The sequence below is a fragment of the Myotis nattereri genome, assembly GCF_964212035.1.
Source record: "Myotis nattereri genome assembly, chromosome: X".
Classification (NCBI taxonomy): Eukaryota; Metazoa; Chordata; class Mammalia; order Chiroptera; family Vespertilionidae; genus Myotis; species Myotis nattereri.
The window spans coordinates 102,746,187-102,768,676 of NC_138078.1; the positions used below are offsets into that span (position 1 = coordinate 102,746,187).

A 22,490-nucleotide genomic window follows, 5' to 3' on the forward strand; every position below is an offset into this window, starting at 1 on the left:
ACGTGTAAGACCCAGGAGGGGAAGCTGAGATAGGAAATTTGATAAGGCTTCCCCAAAGGTCCCTGGGTTTTGCAGTAGAAAGGTTACATGGGGCACCCAAATGAAAGTGTTCCCCTTAACTATACTAGTAGTATTTACCATAACCTGGGTAATGGGCATGTTCAGCACCGAATATCCCAGTCATCATAAAGCCAGTCCCACATGGCTTGCATATGAAGCATACCAGCTGCTTCATCTGGGGGGATGCACTTGGCTCCACATTTATAGGGGGAGATGGAAAGTCCCCCTTATCAGGGTAAATAGACCTTAATGGCTTTTATCCAGTCCACAGGCTGGCTGTTCCTTCAGAAATAACCTCCTGGGTGTATGGATTGTGTATAGCCATCTCTGATTGTTCCACAGTGAGCGGTGGGTTCTACATATACCTACACTTGCTCTTTCACTCTGCAGCCTTCAAAACCAACTACACAGTATCCAAAGTAGTTACTCTCAAAATACATCTCAGTATAGATTCTTTGAGAAGCTGATGATACTGAACTACAAAATGAAACAACTCCTTCACTCTATACTCCCTAGTTTTAGTAGTTTCTTGGTGTCACCTGCCCCACTGCATTGAAACCTTCTTGCTGATCAGAGGTCTTAAAGGTATTTTCTATTGTTCCCACATAATTTCCCCCTTGGGGGCAGCTTTGAGGCTGATGACCCAAGATCAGAGTGATCTAAGTCTCAGCTTGGTTTAGTATTAATGTCCAACCCAACATTTTCTTATATTTCCATTTTAGCTATTACAGATAACAATAACCAAGGGTTTGTATGTATAGCATGCTTCTTATTATTTTGCATTTCCTTATATATTTAATGAGTCAACTCAGAGTGAGGTTTACTACATTTGTAATTTCCATTGCTAATTTTTACCTTTAGTAACATATCATAGCACAACTGCAGTTTCATATCATGGTGACTAGGTACCATCCAGGGATCAAAGGTTCATCATCTCCTGCCTTTCTCTTTTTTTCTCTTCCGAAACCACTACATATTTCTGTGAGCCGCAGCTATTCTAGCAAATCCCATTTCTCTGACACCAACTAAGGGGTTCTGAACTCAAATCCAACGTGTGGGTATAGGTATGTTTCCCCCCACATGCACACACATACCACCAATTCTCCAATACCACCTGGGTGGTCCTACAATTCCACTTCATTCTGACACTGCTGAATTAAGGGCCTAGTCCCACAAGACTGCTCCTTTCCCCACTTCTGATCCCAGGTTTGCTTCTCACGGACAATCTAGAGACTACAGCAATTTTCATGTCATGACACACATAAACAAACTAATTATCAAAATTCTATGGCACACCAAAATATATTACATTTTTTGCTGATTTGACAAAAAATAGGTATAATTTTGATTCATTCATGTGAGACCGCTTTTGGTGTGTTGACCATTGTCTTTTTTTTTTTTTTGACAATCAAAGGGAAAAGAGGTGAGTGCCCCTAACTAAATAGTCAGGAATTACATGTTTTAAAAATTCTTGTGGCACAACAGTTGAAAATTGCTGGACTAGAAGTTCTCACAACCTTCTTATGTTCAATTAAATTGCTAGAGCATCTCACAGAACTCAGAGAAACATTTTACTTACTACATTACTGGTTTGTATAAAAGGACATAACTCAGAAACAGCTAGATGGAAGAGATGCCTAGGGCAAGATATGGGGAAAGGGCGTGGGACTTTTATGACCTCTCCAAGCATATGCCAATCTCCCCAAATCTTTACCAACCCAGAAGCTCTCAGAAACCTATCCTTTAGTTTTTTTTTTAATGGAGGCTTCATCACATAGGTATCATAGGTTAAATTCATTGGCCATTAGTGATTGAACCCCAATTTCCAGCTGCTCTCTTCTCCCTGGAGGTCAGAAGGGTGGGACCGAAAATTTGAATTCTCTAATCAAATGGATAACTCCACTGGCTGCCAGCTCCCATAAAGTAACCTCATTCACATAAGACACATTATCACTCTTATCACTTAGGAAATTCCAAGAGTCTTTTAGGAGCTCTGTGCCAGAACAAGGGTGGGGGGGGAGGGAGAAGGGGATGAGGACCAAGTACATATTTCTTATTATGAATCACAATAGCACAGGATGCATTAAAATATTTTTGCATCCTTCCCTTTCTTTGTTCTTGGTTCAGAATAGTTAGTTAAATTAGCTTTCATAGTCACTTATTCAGAGGAATAGTCTTGCTGTTTCATTTCCTTGGTGAGTGATGCTTTTTTGAGTGAGAAATTATTTACTCCCTCTTTATTGATTCTTTTAAAAAATGTGGGATGCTACCAAAATAGTTTAACTCTAGATGTGTTCCTGGGAGCCCAGCTGTGTGTTTTTCTCTTCCCCATCCTCCATCACCTAAGTCTACCTCCTCTCCTAGTCCCTTGTAGTAAGTGAAGAACCTTCCTCCACTTCAGACCCTTCAGGTTAATCCATGAGTAAGCTTTGTTTGCACTGTCAAGAGACAGTGATACAGGCTTGGACTGAAAATAGAGTAAAGAAGGAGAAGGCAGAAAAAGGCATGGAGGAGAGGGGAAGTCTTACGTGGAGAAAGCATTGTTCTGTCTCTCACATCGGATCCCCTTGCAGTTGTTCGGCTCATCAATCGCTCTGGTCTCATAATAAAAGTAAAGCTGGTTCAATCCATTGGCAAAAGCCAGAAGGACCAGGCAGTAGATAAAGAGGAATTTGAGGATATCAAGCAGCATTCGCCCCAAAGAAATCTGCAGAGGCCCTAAATGGGAGTTGGCTGTGAACAGGGATATGAGACGCAACGAACTTAAAATGTTGGATATTGCAAAGAGCGCTTCTGCAATCAGAGTCGGGTGCCACATTTCCCATTCTTCCCTTGGACGAGAACCATTATACTGAAAGAAACAAGTGCACAAGATGAGAAGCACAGTGAGCATTTATAAAACTTTCCCCTCTTGCCTATCTTCTGCACCCAAATAAAGCCATCAAAGTAAGCATCAAGCATTCACTTATATAACACTTTTGCCCACCCCCCAATCAATACATGATGTTAATAACTCTATTCTTCCCACTCCCATCCAAATATATACCCAGGATATAGACATAGAAAAATGAATTTCAGAGCATTCATATGGAGCAACCACCTGTGACTTGTCAACATTTTCTAACTATGGGTTTGCCAGATTGTTGGGGAGTGTCACTGGAATCGAGCCACTGGTATGCCCAAGGTGGGGGGACAAATTATTCTGCTTCCTAATGAGATTTCAAATTAGACTCACCTCCTCAACCATCTCCCATCTATTTTGTTCTGAGCACCGCAGACAAGTTGTTATTGAAGGACAAGGGATAGGTTCAGCCTCAATGATGTGCAGTATTTACCCTGACTTCCCTGCTCTTTGCAGTTTGGGGCTGATGGAGCGTTCTGGAGGGCCATTATTCAGAATTTTATGCTAATTTTTTGCAATCTGTAATGTATTCCGTACTATTACAAATGGCATGTCAATCTTCCATGTATTGAATTTAGCACTGCCCACACAGTGGTGTATGGATGTATTTTATTGTTCCTTTGACAGCCCTACAAGTTTGAATGTCTGTCTAGTACAAGTGAAGAACTAGGGGATTGAAGTAGGAAAAGAGCTAGTATTTCTAGGGTTATTATCCATTTTTCATTCCTGTCCTGGACTACTAGCTCCTAGAACATTGGATGTCCAGCTTTGTAGAAATATGGCTTTGTTGTGAGACCTAAAGTTCAATTGGATTTTGTCACTTCAAACTACCTTTATCTCTTGTGAAAAGCGATCATGCGACAGCCCACAGTGCCCAGGGCATAGCAGCTGGCAGACATCAGCAAGCAGGTGGGCAGTAGCCAGAGTAACTCCTAGCATGATGAAGGCAGCTCCAGGTCCAGGGCTCCCATGGTCAGGGCTTCCCAGGCAAAGCCACTGCTCTAATTTCATCATGGTAGCCTCACAGCCTCTCCACCATTGCTCTCACCCTCCTCGCCTTCCAGGACACCACATGTGCGTTGTAGAGCCAGATCCGGGAGGCTAGATCTGACTTAGCCTGCAAGGGGATGCGCTTCTGACACCCTAACCCCATTCTTATGAGAGCAGCCCTCCATCCCATCCACCATTGAAGAGCAAGTTTGCTTTCTAAAAACAAAACAACAAAAACCCCAAATTGCCTTTATCTCTCAATTTCATCATAGAATGAGGATAATATCTACTCCTACCCACTACACACGTTTGTGATTATGTACCCATATGTGAAAGTCTGTGTACTCCATAAGGGGAGATGTTATGGAAATACAAGGAAGTGCTTATTACCTTCTGAAGACAGAAGTAGATTTGGCTTGGAATTCATTATGAAGCATATTGCCTTGAGCTCTCATCTAAATATCACAGTTTCTCAAGACTAAATGTAAACAACTTTCCTGAGAAAATGTTGTATTGTGGGCCACATTATATTGTTAGCACATTTCTAAAATGTGCTTCAGTTCCAACAACTGAGGAAACTGGTGTTATTAAAATCATTTGTGTGTATCCAATATTCTTTACTGTCAGAGGAGTTTGGAGGAACCTTGCCACATTCTGCTTCTGTTTCAGATAGACTTTAGTTGGCCAACCAGTTTTGTACACTCTTGGCCAAATCTTGTATCTCTATATTTTTCCTTCCAAAAAAAAAATCTGCTGCATCTCTGTGGAGGGTGGGTATTGTTATGCCTGTTTTTCAAGTGGAGAAACTGAAATACAGAGAGGCAGAGTGACTTGCTTAAGATCACACAATACAGCAAATTGATGGCAGGTCCAGGACTAAAACTCAGGTCTCTAAACATTCTAGCATTATTTCTATTAAATGTTACTTATATGATAGTTACTTATATGATATGATGATATTACAGCACATATGGTAGATAGGCCTTTAAAGGTTTTGAGGTATATGTAAAAGATGAAGACTCTTTGCTGATAAGAAAACAGACCTATGTCTTAAAACTAGAAATTATTTACTGGAAAATATATAGCTCATAATTTAGGGTTTTTTCTCTCCACAGCCACAACTGTAACCACAGGGAAGTCTGCTGCCCATAGGAATTTGCAGAATATTCATAAGTGTGAAAGATGATTATTGGGGCAAATCTTGCTCTGCATATACTTTTAGAGAAAGATATAAAATATGAGAGCAGGGAATAAATTTGGAACTCATTTAATATGGAGGTCAACAAAAATGTTGTGTTAAGCACGGTGGGGCAAAAGTAGGTTTGCAATTGTAATTACATGAAACATGGAGTTTATTTTTGTATTATTTATTAAATATTGTGTTATTTCCCACTTGAACAACTGTAAACCTACTTTTGCCCCACCAGGTACTTTTGACTTTGTACTACATGGTTCCTGTAACCATTACTCAACTAATTTCTTGTAGAACTAAGAGACAGTATGTAAACAAAAGGATGTGGCTGGAGGCTAAATTTGCCCTGAAGACCATGGTTTTCTAACTCCTGATCTAACGCAAATGATTTTTCAACCGTGTTCCTTGAAACCTGAGGGTTCATTGGAAATAGCAGGTGGCCACTGTGGGAGCCAATGAGGAAGCCTGGAATACCCATTCCTCAATCCAAATTCAATACTTTAAACTCTAATATATTGCAATTCTGTATAAGTTTTAATTTCAAGATGTGGTTCCAATCTTATTTTTTAGAGTCCAAATCTAAGGCTCAGAGAGGTAGAAGGATGACCTATGGTAATCCAGTTTGTGAGTATCAGAGCAAGGATTAAATTTTCTGACTCTTGAGTTAGTGATATTGGGAGGCAAGGGATTTTTCTTATATTTTTTTGAGATGGAATGCACCTTAAAAATTGGCTTCCATGTCTTTCAAAGGGGACTCAGTCATAACGAGATGGGTGTGTGTGTCTGCAGCCAAGAACTGGCCCTTAAAGAAAGAACTACAATTCAATGGCTATCAAAGTTCAGATTTAGTCTGTACATATGGAAGTAAGGTGGTGGGGGAATAAATCTAGGTGGTGCTATTCTAAAAGACTAAAGGACAATTATTATTCATTTGTGGGGCTATTTGGGGGGGGGCACCGAGGACCACCAACCTTATGTGTATTTGTTCCTTTTGAGTACTTTAGTCTGTGCCTTTTGGTTCCTGTTGTTGTAAACCATGTGGGGTGACTAGTTTTCACTCTAAGAAAGGATCTTCTTTAAGCCCAGCTTATCCCATGGTGCTTCTATACTTCCTCAGTACAATAGTGATCTGAAATGTTTCAAGAAGCCTGGGAACCAGCTCTTGAGGTTTTACCTCCTAGGGGTTGACACAGCCTATGTGGTGCTCAGAATAAGTTCATCTCAGGCTGGTGTGCTCTGTGGATGAGTGGGCCAGATTGCCCATTTATAATTTCTTATTGCAAATCTAAAGTCTGCATGTGGCATGTCTTGCTTCGTAAATTTCCTCTTTTTATAGGATGACTCCAGCTTCTTGGCAAATGTTTCCTTTGAGTTAAGTGTTTTTCAGTTAAGGGGCATTCACTCAGCTTAGCAGAGCTGATTTATCCTTTCACTCTAAGGTGGGGAAGTGTTTAGCTCTTTGGAAACCTTACCAGTGAAGCTGGACAGGTTATGTGATTAGCTAATATTGGGCATTATAGGTACATTTTCATATCCCCAATAGTTAATCATTTTACTGATCACTTATTCTAAACTTTTAAGCAAAACCCACCAATTTCTAGATTGATAATTATCTCTCCAGTGTATAAATATCACTTCCAAAGGAAGAAATGTATTTTTTTAGGCAAACAGTGTTACTTAGTCAGCAGAGTGCCAGAATGACATGGATTTCATCCAGGCACATTATCCAGAGATTCAAACATTTCCTCACCAGCTTTTTCTTGTATAAGGAAGTTGTAAATATGTGTTAAGTGATCACCACAAGTATAAGGCATACTCTTAGGCTTCTTAAAAAAATGTTTCATGACTGCATTCCACATTCATGCACTATATAACTAATTCCCCAAATCTTAAAATTTATGCAATATGCATATTATGGGTATAAAAATAAAGCAAGTTGTTGGAGATTTGGGGGACAGCCATATTCCCATTCTAAAACTTAATGTGGAATTTAGTACCAAAAAGCATGAATAACTAGATAATATTGGAGCCTTAATCGTCAGCCTTTCTTCATACTGGAGAAGTTCAATTCAGGGTAGAGGAGGATGGCCATTCTATTATCTAATGAGCATCACATTTGAACTCAAAGCCTGTGACTACCTAATGTGAAGGCCTGTATATGAAACTTTTTTTTTTTCAGGATAATTCAGGTTGTATAGTGTGGAGGAACAGTATCAAGGTGGTTTGTGTGTGTATACATGTCATCTGAATTGATAGGGGGACATAGATTAGATGATACCAAAAAAGCTGGATTTATAACAGCTTGAATAACCATCCTGGTGGTGGAAGTGATGAGGGAGGCAGAGACAATTAAAGGTCTATGTCTCATGCAGTGAAGTTTCTAGTGTTCTGCTATCTGTTACATGAAGAATAGTTGATGAAGTGTTAATATTTAGCTTTGAGAAGAGAGAACTTAGCAGGTTAGGAAGCAATCACTTCATAGTGGGAGCAGTATTATGGAGAAGGAACAGCCTTGTCCTGTTTGATGCCACAGGGAAAAAGCATTACTAATGAATATGTCACAGGAAGAAAATATTAGAAAAATATAAAGTTAGTACTTTTTAATGAGGTGACAAGGGTTGAGAGAAGCTTTTAGAGATAGTGAATTCAGTGAAGTTTCTTATCTCTGTCCTATACAAGTATTGGTGGGCCATCTTCTTGGAAAGGATATTTTAGACAACATTTAAGCACTTATTGAATGGATGGGTGGCTGAAAGCTATTTTACTTTCAGAGTTTAAGAAGCTATGAATTTATTTGCAAATTGCTCCATTCTCCACTTTCTTTGCTTAGGCGACACTGCTTACAAACTATTAAAATAATGTTTATATGGTACTTTCCCACATGGATGGGATCGTCATTGGCACTTTGCCCTTAAACTCTTTATGTCCCCAGTGCTAAAGCTTAATGTAAGCAAAATTATTGCTTAAGAAAAAAGGCAGACATTCCAAATTACCTTGACATAGGCCACAATCTTCAAGGAAATAGTTGCCAGGTAGAGCGAGTTCATTGCAAAATCCATCAGGTTCCACCAGTCGTGGATGTATTCAGTAAATCCACCATCCCACATTTCCTTAATCTCCCCCCAAATGAAACCTGAAGAATGGAAGCGAAAGGTTCATTTCTTTACAGGGCAGAATAGTCATCCTAGTCATCATAGTAGGATTCCCTCATATAACAAAACATGAAATAAGTGAATAAATTGGGGTCAGTGGAGTGAAGTCCCTAGAGATAGTAATCATTTATTTCTTTTTCTTTTCTTTCTCATCTCCCAGTACTGAACTTACTAAACCCGATAGGCTTTACTTGGATATGCACATATGTTATACTTTTCTGGCTACTACTCACTTTTAGCATTTTTATTATAGTTACTGGGATGCTGTTATAATTTTGGGTTCCAGATTCTACCCTCTTTCCATTTTAGAGTAGGAGTAGTTTCACCAAAAAATTAATTAGGTCAATATTTTCCCATAATCCTTAGTGTCCAATGTGTGCTAGTGGGAAAAATTCTTAATGAGTTTTGAGGTAAGCAAGCTGACCATGGACCAAAATACTTGATATTGGTGTTAAAGCCAAGCAGTGGGGCCCCAAATAATTTAGAATACTCTTTTCTCCTCTCTCTTCTCATTGTGTGATGACTTCATGGAATTCTGCCTGATAGTACTGATGCTTTGGAATGTGCAACACAGTAAAGTATATGGCTGTAGTCTAAGGCAGTGGTTCTCAGCCTTTAAAGTGCATGCAAATCACCTGGGGATGATGTTAAAATGCAGATCTGATTCTAAAGATCCAGGGTGGGACTTGATATTCTGTATGTCTAACAAACGCCCAGGACCACAGTTTGAGTAGCAAAGACTTAGAGGATGGCAGTGTATTAAAGGGTCCAGTGCAATCTAATTAAGCCTGGAGGATGCTGGTAAGACTGCTTCTACCATGAGTTGTGTGAATTTCCCAGGTTTCCCCCATGATTGTGAAATCAGTATCCAAATAGGATGTCTACTCTGAATATGTACTGGGATTGTGTGGAATAGCCATGAAAAATAAGTAGATCCAAGTGCCACCTCTCCTAGTTATGGGAAAGAGGGCATGCCCTCCCTAACTTACCTGAGGCTGGTTCTGAACTGATACGTGGCTTTCCTTCTAAACAAACTGACAGACACCTTCCTTGTCCTTGATGGTATTAGGTTAACAGAAACAAGCCCTGAGTACACTGCCAATCTCACTGTAAAACAGGTAATACTGAGTGACCAGGGATGGGGAAGAAGGAACTACATTTCTGAGGCTCCCAACAAAGGACTACACCACTACACAGATGGAAGGTTCAGAGCTAGTCCAACTGCCTATTCCAGTAGTTTTTTTAGACAGGACCAGCAGCCAGTCTGGCTTTATCTCCTTTGACTCACCAAGAACCCAAGGCAATATCATCCATTCCACGACAGTTGGGGGAGGCCCCTGTACATGAAGGTCTGTTCTGACGATATGCTGAGAAGCCAGGAGAAGCATGAAGAGGAAGGTCAGATATGATGCTGTGTGGCAGATAAACTTGATAAAGGGTTTCTTGATGAATAGACCAAGGTTGCTCCTGGGTGAGATCAGATAAGCTATAGACAGCATGGGAAACAGGAACCCAATGGTCATGCAGGTCAGAAGCTTGACTACCCAGTGTTTCCGCCGCCATCCAGGGAAGCCATCATACCACAGAGTGGCAAGCAACTGTTGGCAATTGGGCTGAGCAACAAACTGGGAAAAAGAAGAGAACAATTTAGGCATCAGAGATGACAAGGAGGAAGTCTACATTCTTACCTTTCCTAGTTTACAGCCAGTTGCATGACCAATCACCCAAAGAGGCCTGATTTACAGGTTCCCATGAATGGATCTAACCCCAGAGATAGCTTTACATGTCAAGTTATGAGACAAGATCTTTCTTTGGATTATTTGTTTCATGTATTAAACAAAATTACTCTGTTTGGTTTGTGCATTGACTTGCCTCTTTATTCCACCTCTCATCATGTTAGAGAAATGGTTCCTAAAAATTGGCTCTGCATTAGAATTTTAAAAATCCACATTCCCAGGTGGTACCACAGGCTGACTAAATGAGCCTCTCTGGGTGGTAGAGCCTGGGCAGCTGTTTTACAAAGATCTCCTGAGAGTTTACATGTCCCTTAGCAGAGAATTGGGTATTTTTCATTTCAAATTGATTTACATTTTACTCATTCCCCTAGCCTATGTAAAGTCATCAACAATTGTGCACTTTGGGCAAACATAAACTGGCAGGGAATCAGCTCATGCCTGTGGCTATGGTTTGGAATGTAAATAAATCCCCTTTTTTATTTTGTCTTTTTCCTCCTTTGGTTCTGAGAACCTGGTGGTTGGCTAGCAATGAATCGGGTTGCTACTTTGCCATTTACTTAACACCCTCCCTAATCTAGACATGCAAATGAGGAAGATATATTTTGGAGCCAATATTATAACATGTATACAACTCAGCTGAAATTTTACTTAAAATCAATCTACAAAGTGTCAGTGATTAATAGTTAAGGAATCATCAGCATTGCAAGTCACCCTCCAACTGCTCTTTTTCTGGTAAGGAACTCAATAAGGAACTCAATCGTCAGTCATGATTTTAAATACTTGACGACTACTACAGCTATCCATGGGAAAGGTTAAACAGAGCTGCACTATATATATCTTACATACCCAACTTTACTGTTAATATATTTATGAAGGTCATTTGCTTCTCCACCAAAGTCATTCTTCTCTTTCTTGAACACACTGCTGGACTACACCACCCAGTCTCCCTTGCAATGAGGTATGGCCACATGACTAAGTCCTTGATAATGGAATGTTCAGAGAAATGATGAGTGGCACTTCCAGACCTGCCTGTAAAGGTCTACCATGTGTGTTCCTTCATGTTCTTTCCCTTTTATGGCTGACTGGGATGTGGTAACTCAGGATGATTTAGGGAATTCTGCCAGCCTGTGCCCCGCAATGACCATGTGGAGGAGTACTATCTTGCTCACCAATAATACCTATCTTGGAATGGTACATGACTGTTTTGAGCCATCACATATTTAGCCTACCCTAAAGCAGTTTACTATTACCAAACTTCCAAAAATAAGCTGTAAAATCTTTTAATGATGGGATATCAATTTCTCCAAAGATCCCCATTATGTCTTTACATATCCTTATTACACATTCACACACAAAAAGACAAAATCATCTGGTCTTTTCTACTCTTCCTGGCATTGCAGCCTATGCCTAAGGCTGGGATGAAAAAAGTACCAGAAAAAAATTAAAGAAAAGTAGAAGGGTAAAACAATATATTTGGATGCAATGAAGAAAAAGCACTGTGAGCACACAGTCTAGTGACAGAAACAGATGTATAAAAAGACAGTTATAAAACAGTATAGTAAGGGCACTAAAATGGATATGAACAAAGCAAAATGAGAGCATAAAGGAGGCAAATCTGGACTGCTCAGAAAAAGCTTCTTGGAGGAGGTAGTACCTGAGTAGAGCATTAAAGAATGCATAGAAGTTGGCTAGGTGTAGGGAAGGAGAAAGAAAAATAGTAAACAAAGAAAAGGGGATAAAGTCATAGAGGTGAAAAAGACCATGGCTTGTACAGGGAAGTAAAGCAGTCTGGGATGCATGCAGTTGAAAATGACAAGAGAAGAGGCCTAAGAGGTAGGTAGGGGTTACAGAAGATCACAATGATAGTCTTAGGCCATTATAAAGTGTGTGTGTGTGTGTGTGTGTGTGTGTGTGTGTGTGTGTGTGTGTAAAGCAGTATAGTAGAGTAGTTAAGACTACAGACTCTGGAGCTAGATTGCAGTGGTTCTTTCTGTTCTTCAATGTCCTCATGTGAAGAATGGAGATAATAGCATCTATCATATATAGTTGCTGTGAGGATTAAGTTATGTTACTACGTATGAAGCACTTAGAACTATACTTAGCACTAGTAAGGGTTTATTAAATCTTGGAAGAGCTAATACTGTTAAGATGGCAATACTCCCCAAACTGTTCTACAAGTTCAATGCAATCCATATAAAAACCCCAGGTGTTTTATTGCATAAATTGACAAGGTGATCAGAAAATTCATATGGAAATACAATGAAGGCAGAATATCTAAGTCAATTCTGAAAAAGAAGCACAAATTTGGAGGACTCATGCTTCCTGATTTGTCAAAGTGATGCATTTGTGTGTGGGTTAGTGCAAATAGAGTTCTTTTCCAATTTCCTCCTTAGGGGGCTTAAAAGAAACAACAACAAAGGATGAGCAGTTATAGGAGCTTCTTAAAAGCCAGAAGACTGGGTGTTGCTCAAGAACTGAGAGCATGTGTTAGTCTTTATTATTTTCCCAATATTTTGCTAAATGCCTGACACAAGGTAAACACTGAATAAATATTTGTTGAATGAGTGATTGAATAAATAAATTTGTGCTGGATGAATCTTGGAAGAACTCTCTCTTTCCAAAGCCTTCTTTCCTTAGTGTATGTAGTGGGTGAAGTCTGGTAGGTAACTCAAATCTTTTAGGAGTTGCAACTAGGAACTATTCTTAACATAGCCAGATTAACTAACATATAGTGTGCCAGGCACTGTACCAGATTTTCACATATATCATCTCACAGCAACCCCAAAGGTAGATATTAGTATTATACCCATTTTGCAGATGATGGGACTGAGCCCAAGCTTTCATTCTTGGTAAGTGGTGAAGCCAGGACTGGATCCCTAGCTTGGCTGACCATAGACCAAGCTCTTACACACTGAATGCTGGCAATCCATGGATAGTATGATCTGGAGCCTGCAGAAAGCTGATATTCTCAGTATCTTCCCCATTGACCTTACTGCAGTGATTGAAATGCCCATATCTCTTATTATTTTGGGTTAAGGCATTATGTTTTTAGGAAGTAGTGATATATTGAACTACCCTTATGAGTTTAAAGTGAGTATATCATATCAGCCAGTTATCTAGCTATAAGAGATCTGCCTACCAGCAAAGCACAGAAGCTATGGGGCTCTCCTGAGTCTAGGCTCCCGAGTAGCAGCTGGAAAGGCAGGGGTAGTGATGCATAGCTAGGACCATGTGGGGAAACCTTAAAGATCTTAGCTGTTGGGTTTAGCCCCAGGCCTGATCTTTATGGAACCTATGTTTTCAATCTATCTAAATCTTTTCTTCATAAACCTCCTAGGATCCTCACTGCAGTATTTCCCTCTGCAATGCTTCATTTCTTTAATGTTCTCAGGCAAGGGCTAAAAATTATTATTATTTCTCTACTGCTGCATAGAACTTTTGGAAAAGCCATGGATCTTTTTCCTTTGACATAAATCTGTGTTTTAAATGGAGTGGCTCAATAGCTCTTTACCCCTCCAAAGGATAATTCTTTAAAAAAAATCTTTATTGTTGAAAGTATTACATATGTCCCCTTTTTCCTCCATTGACCTCTCCCAGCCTGCCCCCACCTCCCACCCCAGGCCTTCTCCACCCTATTGTCTGGGCTCCTGGGTTATGCATATATACTCAAAGGATAATTCTTGATAGGAATAATGTCAAGTTCTATTGGAAAGACCCCACTCCTCCCCCAGACAACTAGCAAAACTGCTTTGATTTAATCATTCAGTGAAGAGAATTATCTCCCCAGCTCTTCACCAGTCTATTGTATGCAACTTTTGTTCCTACATCTGTCGCATGGACCTGATTCACATGCTGAACCCAAAGCAGACAGAATTTGACTTGCTCATTGCCAAAGGAGTGGAAGATCAACATGATTCAATTTAGATGTTTCAACAAGTATTTCTGTACAGCTGCTCTGTGCCCAGTTCTGTGTGGCACATGGAAAGAAGTTTACAAGAGAGACTGACAGTTATTGTGGCTTGCAGGAGCTCATTGAGAGACCAGCCAAACCCACATAAAATGAGTAACAGGACAATGTTAGTGTTCAGACACCTCACAAGCAGTACAGATTGTAAAAGTGTCAGGTTTCCAGATGGTTGGCTCTCACAGACTGATGAAGGCCACTCCCCTCCAAGTAAAAATATTTTGTCAGTAAGGACATAAAAAAGACATGCTCCTTGTACCTCCTGTTAAAGATCAGAATACATTTTAGTCATGCAAACTGGGTCCACTTAACATTAGGAAAAGCTCATTACTTTGATATGAGGCACCCTAGTCTAGGAACTCAGGGCATTCAGAGATGGGACAAATCAGCAGGCACTGTAGTCAGCAGGAAAAGCTGCAGAGAATCATTAAATCAGTGAACCTCACTTCCTCTGGAAGACTTTCCTGATGGCCACAGCTAGAGGAGATCCCTCCTGCCTGAGCCCAGACCACTTTGCTTCTTCTTTGTGGTACCTTTTAGAGCCTGTCTTGTGTTACACTAACTTGCATGTAGAATCCATGACTTGGCCTTCTTACAACAGTAAGCTTCTGAAAGGGAAGAACAATTTTGTATGTTGTATGCCATTTTATCCGTCAAAGGGCTTTGTGGGAATTATCTGTATTTGTTAAAGTGAGAAATTTCTCCTGTCTGCATCTCTGCTAAAAACTTTATATATGAATGTTCAACTTGCCAGGGGCATTTCAAACACATAACTCAAATAGATCTCTTTCCCCAGAAAAGCCCCCAAGACACACACACACACACACACACACACACACACACACACACACGTGCACGCGCGCAGGATTTTTTTTCACCTTGCATTTTGTGTGCCTTCAAAGTGTATCTCTAGTACTAGTCATAATAGTCACAGATTAAATGTACATAGAACTTCCTATGTTTTGGGTATTTTAAAAAGCACTTTATATGTGTTAACAAACCCAGAAGGTTGGTGCTATATTTATACCCATTGTACAGATGAGAAAACTGAAGCTCAGAAAGGGTAAATTGTAATAATAACAATAATTATCATTTGAGTGCCTACTCTGTGCTCATTTCAGAGTAGTGAGGTAGGGATAGACTTCCCTGGTTATTGAGTCCCCATTCTCTGAGGAAGCAATGGATAATGAAGGAAAGTCCACTGGAAGAAGCAGAGGGTCTGGAGTTTGGAGACAGGCCCTTGAGAAGTAAGCCAGGCTGTGAGGCAGAGAAAAAAGCCAGTAGCAGTGAGCTTCCAATGACTCCATTCAGAACGGACAATGGTCAGAGGAGAAAAATATTTAACTCCCACAATCTATCCTATTTTCTGCCATGGTAGCTGTCAGCAAGAAAAAAATTAAATTAGGAAAATACATGTCAGTCCCACATTTAGTCACTTAACTGTTTTTTAGATGATTTAAAATTGTTCAGTGTGTACAAAAGTGCAATACGTGAGACTGGAAATAAGATCACCTTGACATGTTTAGCATTCAGAGGTTTGTAAAGCAGTACAGGCCTGTTGTTCTGGAAAGTAATTAGCAATGGCTTATCTTTTTGTTTCCAAAAAGAAATTAGCTGATTTCAAGCTGGGGAATTTACAGCTGTAATCACTTGGTTCGTTTGGAGAAAAAGAACACCTGAAATATGAGAATGAATCATGCCCCCACCTCAGGAGAAAAGGTGAGGATCTTGAAGAATAACTGAGTTCCAGGCTATGGCAGGATCTGAAATGAGGGCCTTTTTTTTTTTTGTAATTTGAAAGGTTTACTGATCTTCCCAGACCCTCCTTATGCTCTCTCAGTGAATGGCTGCACGTTGGGATAGGCACAAATTTCATTGCATCACATGTCAGTTTTTTTAAAAGATAAGCTGGGTTGTATATGTGTTGTGTGTATTTAAAAAGCCAGCCAGCAGAAATGACCTGAGAGAGAACCGGTTTTGTTGGTTTGTTTTGTAGTTGCCGATCAAGCAGGGCTCTAATGAGGAGAAAAAACTCAAAAAGGAAATCTGTGGCAATGCAATATTCCCTGAAGAGGCAGAAATGTTCAAAACACCTTTCTTCTCTCACCAATGCAGTGATCTTGCTGAGCCATACTTTCATGAAGTGATTCGGCTTTTTTTACCACTGCAGCAGAAATTTGAGATGAAGAATAGGTTTAGGCAAGTAGTTTAGGCCTAGATTATACTTTTACATGTAGACTTTGTCTAATGCAATTTGATACTTATCCACTCAGATCATTAATCCATGGGGATTTATTTTTTAAAAGGAGATGCTTGCTTACCCAGGGATGACTGAGACATTTTGTACTCAGCTGGCTGCTGTTTCAATTAGCTAGCAGACTTGGTTCCGGAGATGGGATAATCAATCTCAATGCCAACCCAGGTGCAAACTCACAATATAAGTCAAGTGGCAATCATATCTCTAATTTAAAACTAGAGCTAAACCTCAGTAATTTGAACTAAATGGAGGAAGGTGAAGATAGATGCTAAAATCTGTTTTAGAACACATATTTAAAAACTAAAATTTTTCATTTGCAAATATACACAGAAGTCGGATTTAACTACATGTTATAGTTCTGTGTTGGAGGTGATGGATTCTGAAAGCATCTAGTGAGGCTGTTACGTCCAATGCAATGGCTTCTTTTGGCCATGAGATGGCAGCAGAGGGTGGTAGGAGCTCACTTCCTACTCCAAAGAGGGGCATTCTAGAAGGGAAACTGGGAGATTGTATTGGAAAACTTCTCAGCAGGGAGAAGCAGAGAGCACTAACCTATGGATCAAACTAATGATACATGGAACAGAGCAGGTGGGGAAATATAATGAGAGCCAAAGAGACAACTGATTCAGATGGCCTTGAGAGCTGGATGGCAGTACCAGGCCCAGTGCTGGGAAGATGCAACAGTTATGCATATCCACAGTCCCTATTAAAAAACTCTTGGGGCCAGATGTGTTTTCAACTTCTAAATTTGTCAGATTTTAGAACAATAATATGCAGTCTGTGCCATAGTTTATGTAATACCCCCAGTGGATTTTGAGGCAGCACTCATAAATTACCAAATTTAGCAAATAAAACTGCAAGGCATCCAGTTATATTCGAATTCAGATACATAGTGAATAATGTTTTAGTATAAGTATGTCCTAAATATTGGAAGAGTCATACTTGTACTAAAACATTATTATTTGTGTATCTGAAATTTAAATTTAATTGGGTGTCCTGTAATTTGTTTGGCAACCCTACTATAATCAAATACATAAATATTTCAGCAGCAAAACTCATGAATGCTTAGACGCAATGGGTTAAATCAAGACCATAAATTTCCTCACATCAGTTTCTCTCAGGGTTTGTCATTGTATGAGTTTTGATAGAAAATGTATTAATTTTTCTTTTGTTTTTCAGAAATTGGTAGATTTTAGAATTGTGGACCTGTAATTGTTCAGTAAATAGAACAATGGAGAGATCTATGGTAAGCCTTCAGTGTATCTAATTCTTAAGGACCATGTTCCCCTCCTCCCTGTTTTGGATTACAGGATGTGTTCAGGTACTGTGGATCCTGAAGGATTGGGGTGAATGGGAGATTAAGTCAGGTATGCCCAGTAGTTTTCACATTTTTAGATGTCTTGGCTGGAAGTTTCATGACCTGTTGTGAGCTGCCCACTTCCTTTAAAATTTTCAGCATGAAATAAAAAAAAAAGGATGTGGAGGAAACTTAACCCCTCTCTATAATAAATAACACATTTTGAAAACATATATATTGAACTCTGTCTCTGGTCTGGCCTCTGATTTGTAGTGAGACTTGGGGCAAGACTTTGTGTTTGGGTCTTTTCTGTGCAATGGTGGTTCTGCCACCTACCCTGCCTTCTTCATAGGGTTGCCATGATGATCAAATGGATCATGGGTGGCAAAATGCTTTGAAACATTCTCAAAATGGAAGATGGCATTCCTCATACATTTTTGTTAGCTTAACTGTTCAATGTAGGCTGTAAGCACAAACTTATTTCTAATTAGGTAAAGTAGTAGCATGGTCTTTGTAGTCAGACAGAAAGACTTGGGAATTTAAATTTCAGCTCTACAACTCCTTGGCTGGGTGACCTTGGCAAGTTGCTTAATCTCTTTGGCTCTCAGTTTCCTCATCTGAAAAATGAGGATTATACTAGTAACCCATGCTATAGAGTCATTATGAAGATTAAGAGAGTTAATGCAGCCCCTGGCAATAAGCAAAAATGTTGTCACTTTTTCATCATAGATTATTGTAAAGATTAGATGAAGAAGCAATAAATAAATGTTAGCTATTTTCATCATTATGGCTGTTATTATAAGACTAGAGGCCCGGTGCACAAAAATTTGTGCACTCGGGAGGGGGGGTCCCCTCAGCTTGGCCTGTGCCCTCTTGCAGTCTGGGACCCCTCGGGGGATGTCCACCTGCTGGCTTAGGCCTGCTCCCTGGGGGATCGGGCCTAAGCTGGCAGTCAGACATTCCTCTGGAAGCCCGGGAGCCCTCAGGGGATGTCCACTTGCCAGCGGGGAGCAGACCTAAGCTGCACTCAGACATCCTTAGTGCTGCTGAGGAGGCAGGAGAGGCTCGGCCACCACCACTGTACTGGCAGCCATCAGCCTGGCTTGTGGCTGAGTAGAGCTGCCCCTGTGGGAGTGCACTGACCACCAGGGGGCAGCTCCTGCATTGAGCATCTGGCCCCTGGTGGTCAGTGTGTGTCATAGTGACCAGTCATTCCCAGTCGTTCTGCTGTTAGGGTCAATGCATATTAACCTTTTATTATATAGGATGGGAAATTGTTGCTTCTTGGATAGACAGTCTTGAAATGTCTATGTACATGACTTGACACAGATCTCACCTAGGAAATTTGCACACATCAGCACTGCTTCCATTTTCAATTCCTCTGAATGTTCTAAGGGTGCATTAAGGAGGTACATTCAATTGGAAACGGTACCATCCTGATTGTACAGTTAGATCCTATAAATAACTCTAACAAATCCCAGAATGAAAAAGCAGATTATTATGCAAGACACATTTTAGAGGAAGAGAGGCAACTTGGTAGATAGAGAAAAGAAGTTTTCATTGAGAAAGATTGGCAAGTCAGGATCAAAGGAAGGATGACCTTTTCAGGGCTGGATGACAAGGAGTGGTATCTCAGGGGGTTCCTTAAAGCTGAAATAGAAGATTTTATGAGTATGATTTTAGATCAAAGCAATAAACTCCCTCAAAGTGGCTTTTACAGAATGATTTTCCAGGGGCATGACCTGGAGAGACCAGTGCAGCATGACTCTTGTGTGCTTAATGTAACAGAAGAACAGGATGTTCTGCATTTTCCTGCCTACCGCAACCATCCTTCATACTCCTACACTGTCTCCCCTCCTCTCTCTCTCTCTCTCCCTCTCTTCTCCCCCCCTCTCTCCCTCTCTCTTTGAAAACAGGGATCCTCAATGCTTGAAGAGCTTTTAAGAAGCCACTTTCCTTCTGCTTCCAAGCAGGACCATTTTGAAGCCAATTCAATTAAGCCAGCAACATGTACTGAGCACCTACTCTGTGCCAGGTGCTTGGGACACAGACATGACTCCAGTGGCTAGAATCCTATTCCTTAAGGAAACACCTAACAAATAATGATAAAATTATATTTCTGCTCTCCAATGATGGGGTTCCAAGGGCCTGACTAGAACTGCAATAAAATCAGGAGACTCTCTCACTAAGGACTAAAACAGGAATGTAACCTCACAAAAGAACATGATTTATGCAGCTGAAGGGAGAATAAAATGAACCAGAATCCTGCTTCTGTGTATCAAGACCATCAGGGCTCTGATGGTTTGATTTTAAAGCGAGTGGTACTATCTTAATCCCTGTCCTTCTAGGGACCAAACTTGTGATGGGTTTTTATTAATGACTTATTTACTATGTGCCAAATACTCTTTCTCGCTTCCTTTCCCTCCCTTCCTTCCTTCCTTCCTTCCTTCCTTCCTTCCTTCCTTCCTTCCTTCCTTCCTTCCTTCCTTCCTTTCTTTCTTTCTTTCTTTCTTTCTTTCTTTCTTTCTTTCTTTCTTTTTCTTCTTCTTTCTTTTCCTCACAATGACTCTATGACATAGTTATTATTGCTGTTCTTCAGATGAAGAAACTGAGACACAGAGAGACTCTTGTAAGTGGTGAGGGCCAAGTTTTGAACCCAGGTCTATCTGAGTATACATTTGATACTCTGACCCCAGGAGTCATCAGCCCACAGCCTGGGGTCCTAATCTAGTCAGTTACCTGTTTTTGTAAATAAAGATTTATTGAAAGACGGCCACTCTCACTTGTTTACTTATTCTCTACTAGAGGCCTGGTGCACGAAATTCGTTCAAGAGTAGTCCTTCGTTCCCCTGGCTGCTGGCACCGGCTTTCCTCTGGCACCCGGGAACCAGGCTTCCCTCGCAGCCCTGGCTTTATCTGGAAGGACAGAAGGATGTCTGAAAGGTCGTCCAGTCTAATTAGCATGTTATGGTTTTATTATTATAGATGTCTGTTTTTGCACTATAGTGGCAGAGCAGATTGATTACAACAGAGAGCATATGGCATACAAAGCCAAAAATATTTGCTATCTGACCTTTACAGAAAAAGTTTGTTGACCCCCTTCCCTACCCACTCTAAACACCATATCACACAGTCTCTGGTATGTAGACTTTAGAGTTAGAGCTGAGGTCAAATTCTGGATTTGGCATTTATTAACAGTGTGCCCTTAGACACCTCAGACAAGTCTCTTTATTTCCTTTGTGTCTCAGTTACACCATCTGTAAAATAGAAATAATAATATTGTCTGTTTCTTAGCCTTGTTGTGAGGATTAAATGAGATACTATGCATAAAAAGTTATTAGCACAGTGTTTGGATGCCTGGCATATAGGAAACTCTTAAAAATGGTAGTTAAATTATTTGGAATGGTAATGACAATGCATAGAATGTAGCTCTGTGCCTAGTACATAGTGAATGTTCACTTAAACACCAAATATTTGTATTTATCTTATTCTTATTCTTGCTAACTTGTCTAGGGCCTTCTAATGTTGAAGGAAAGACTGAAGTTTAGGGCTGGAGGTAGAAGTGTGGGGGTGAACAGGATAGAGCAGTGAACACAGTGGTTCTAGCCTAGAGAGGGGTTGACAACAGATAGTTTACTCTGGAATAAGCTGCTTAATGCTTAAAGCATGAAACAAATTATAAGACCAAAGTGAGATGTGTGAGTGAGAGAAAAAGTGAGCATCCCCAATTTTGTGAGGTTTTTGTTTGTTTGTATCTTTAAACATCCCTCTCCCTGCATTGCACTTGAATGAACTGTGATTCCATTCTTTGAAAATTTGGGAGTTTTCTTAAGGATTCCAGTGTGTGCTGACCTCCCCATTCTCCTGTAGCAACTATAGCAAAAATGATTATGTGGTATGCTTTGTTCACAGTTGTGCTTGGTTGGCTTCCCTGATTAGAGTTTAAACTCCTGTAGGGCAGAAACCATGGCTTTTATCTCCAAGGTTGAGGGAGAAAGAAAGTGTTGCTGTTATTAAACAATGAAAGTGAATGTGTTGTTGTCATGTGTTCCTGACTGGGACGGTCCCTGATAGAGAAGGGAGAATGAATTTCAGAAGCAAAGTCTTTGGGAGACAAATGAAGTATTTTAGGGTCCTCTTAAGTGACAGAAAAAGTAAAAAACAAAATGAAACAAAAACAAAACAACAAAACAAAAAAGAAAAAAAGAAAAACAGCATGGCAAAAAAGGCAGGACCCTAGCAGCAGGGAGCCTCCTCCTGGGTGGCTACATCTCTTAGATACCCAGGAGGAAGAGGAAATTAACTACAATGGCAATTCCTACCATTAGAGAGGTAAAAGATTGGGTTATGGCACTACCCTTTTTGATAGCCATCTTTTTCTAAAGTCTCTGTGAAGGTTATCCCTTCACTCCCAAGGTGAGTTCCTTCATAAACAATTCCCTACTTGCAAGTGTCTGAGAGCAGCCAGAGGATAGCTATGTTTTGCTAAGGGAGAAAGACATGAGCTCTCTCTCCTTTAGAAAGAGCACTTGCCTTTTTCATCTGGCAGTTTTCACTTCTCATAATCTAAATTTTGAGTCTCCCTTCCCATTATTCAAATGAAATTTATATTTTCTGTCTCTGATATACACATTATTCAAGCAAATTCTCTTTTTTGCCAGTTTGTGGTGGGAAACTTATGGCTCTTGCAACAGTGGTGATTTGGGAGGAGGGCCACAGATAAGTTAAGAACAAAGGGAGCAAATGGACTTTCTCTGGAGCTTAGTTTATACATAATGTAACTTCCAATTGATTCTGTTTCAGAGGAATGTCAAGGCCATAACTGGTTTCTACTACCCAGAATGCCCTGGCAATGCTTCCTGGCCTTAACTGTGACTGTCGCTTCTCTGAAGAAATGAGATGTTCTAAGTGACACTCTCAGATTTTCTGGCTTCTCAAAG

General features: G+C 40.2%; 1 protein-coding gene across 2 annotated transcripts in view; it reads right to left on the bottom strand.

Annotated features, from left to right (window-relative positions):
• TRPC5 (transient receptor potential cation channel subfamily C member 5) overlaps window positions 1-22,490 on the bottom strand; it is a gene marked incomplete at its 5' end in the record, with an annotated part of 332,647 nt that overhangs the window by 67,696 nt on the left and 242,461 nt on the right. Inside the window, 3 exons of one of the 2 annotated variants that reach the window (XM_081115376.1) lie at window positions 2,589-2,911; window positions 8,138-8,277; window positions 9,585-9,921. In XM_081115376.1, the coding sequence (XP_080971502.1) occupies window positions 2,589-2,911; window positions 8,138-8,277; window positions 9,585-9,921 (800 nt within the window). Of the gene's footprint in view, window positions 1-2,588; window positions 2,912-7,320; window positions 8,278-9,584; window positions 9,922-22,490 lie in introns of those variants that run through there. The other variant, XM_081115377.1, reaches the window with a different exon arrangement.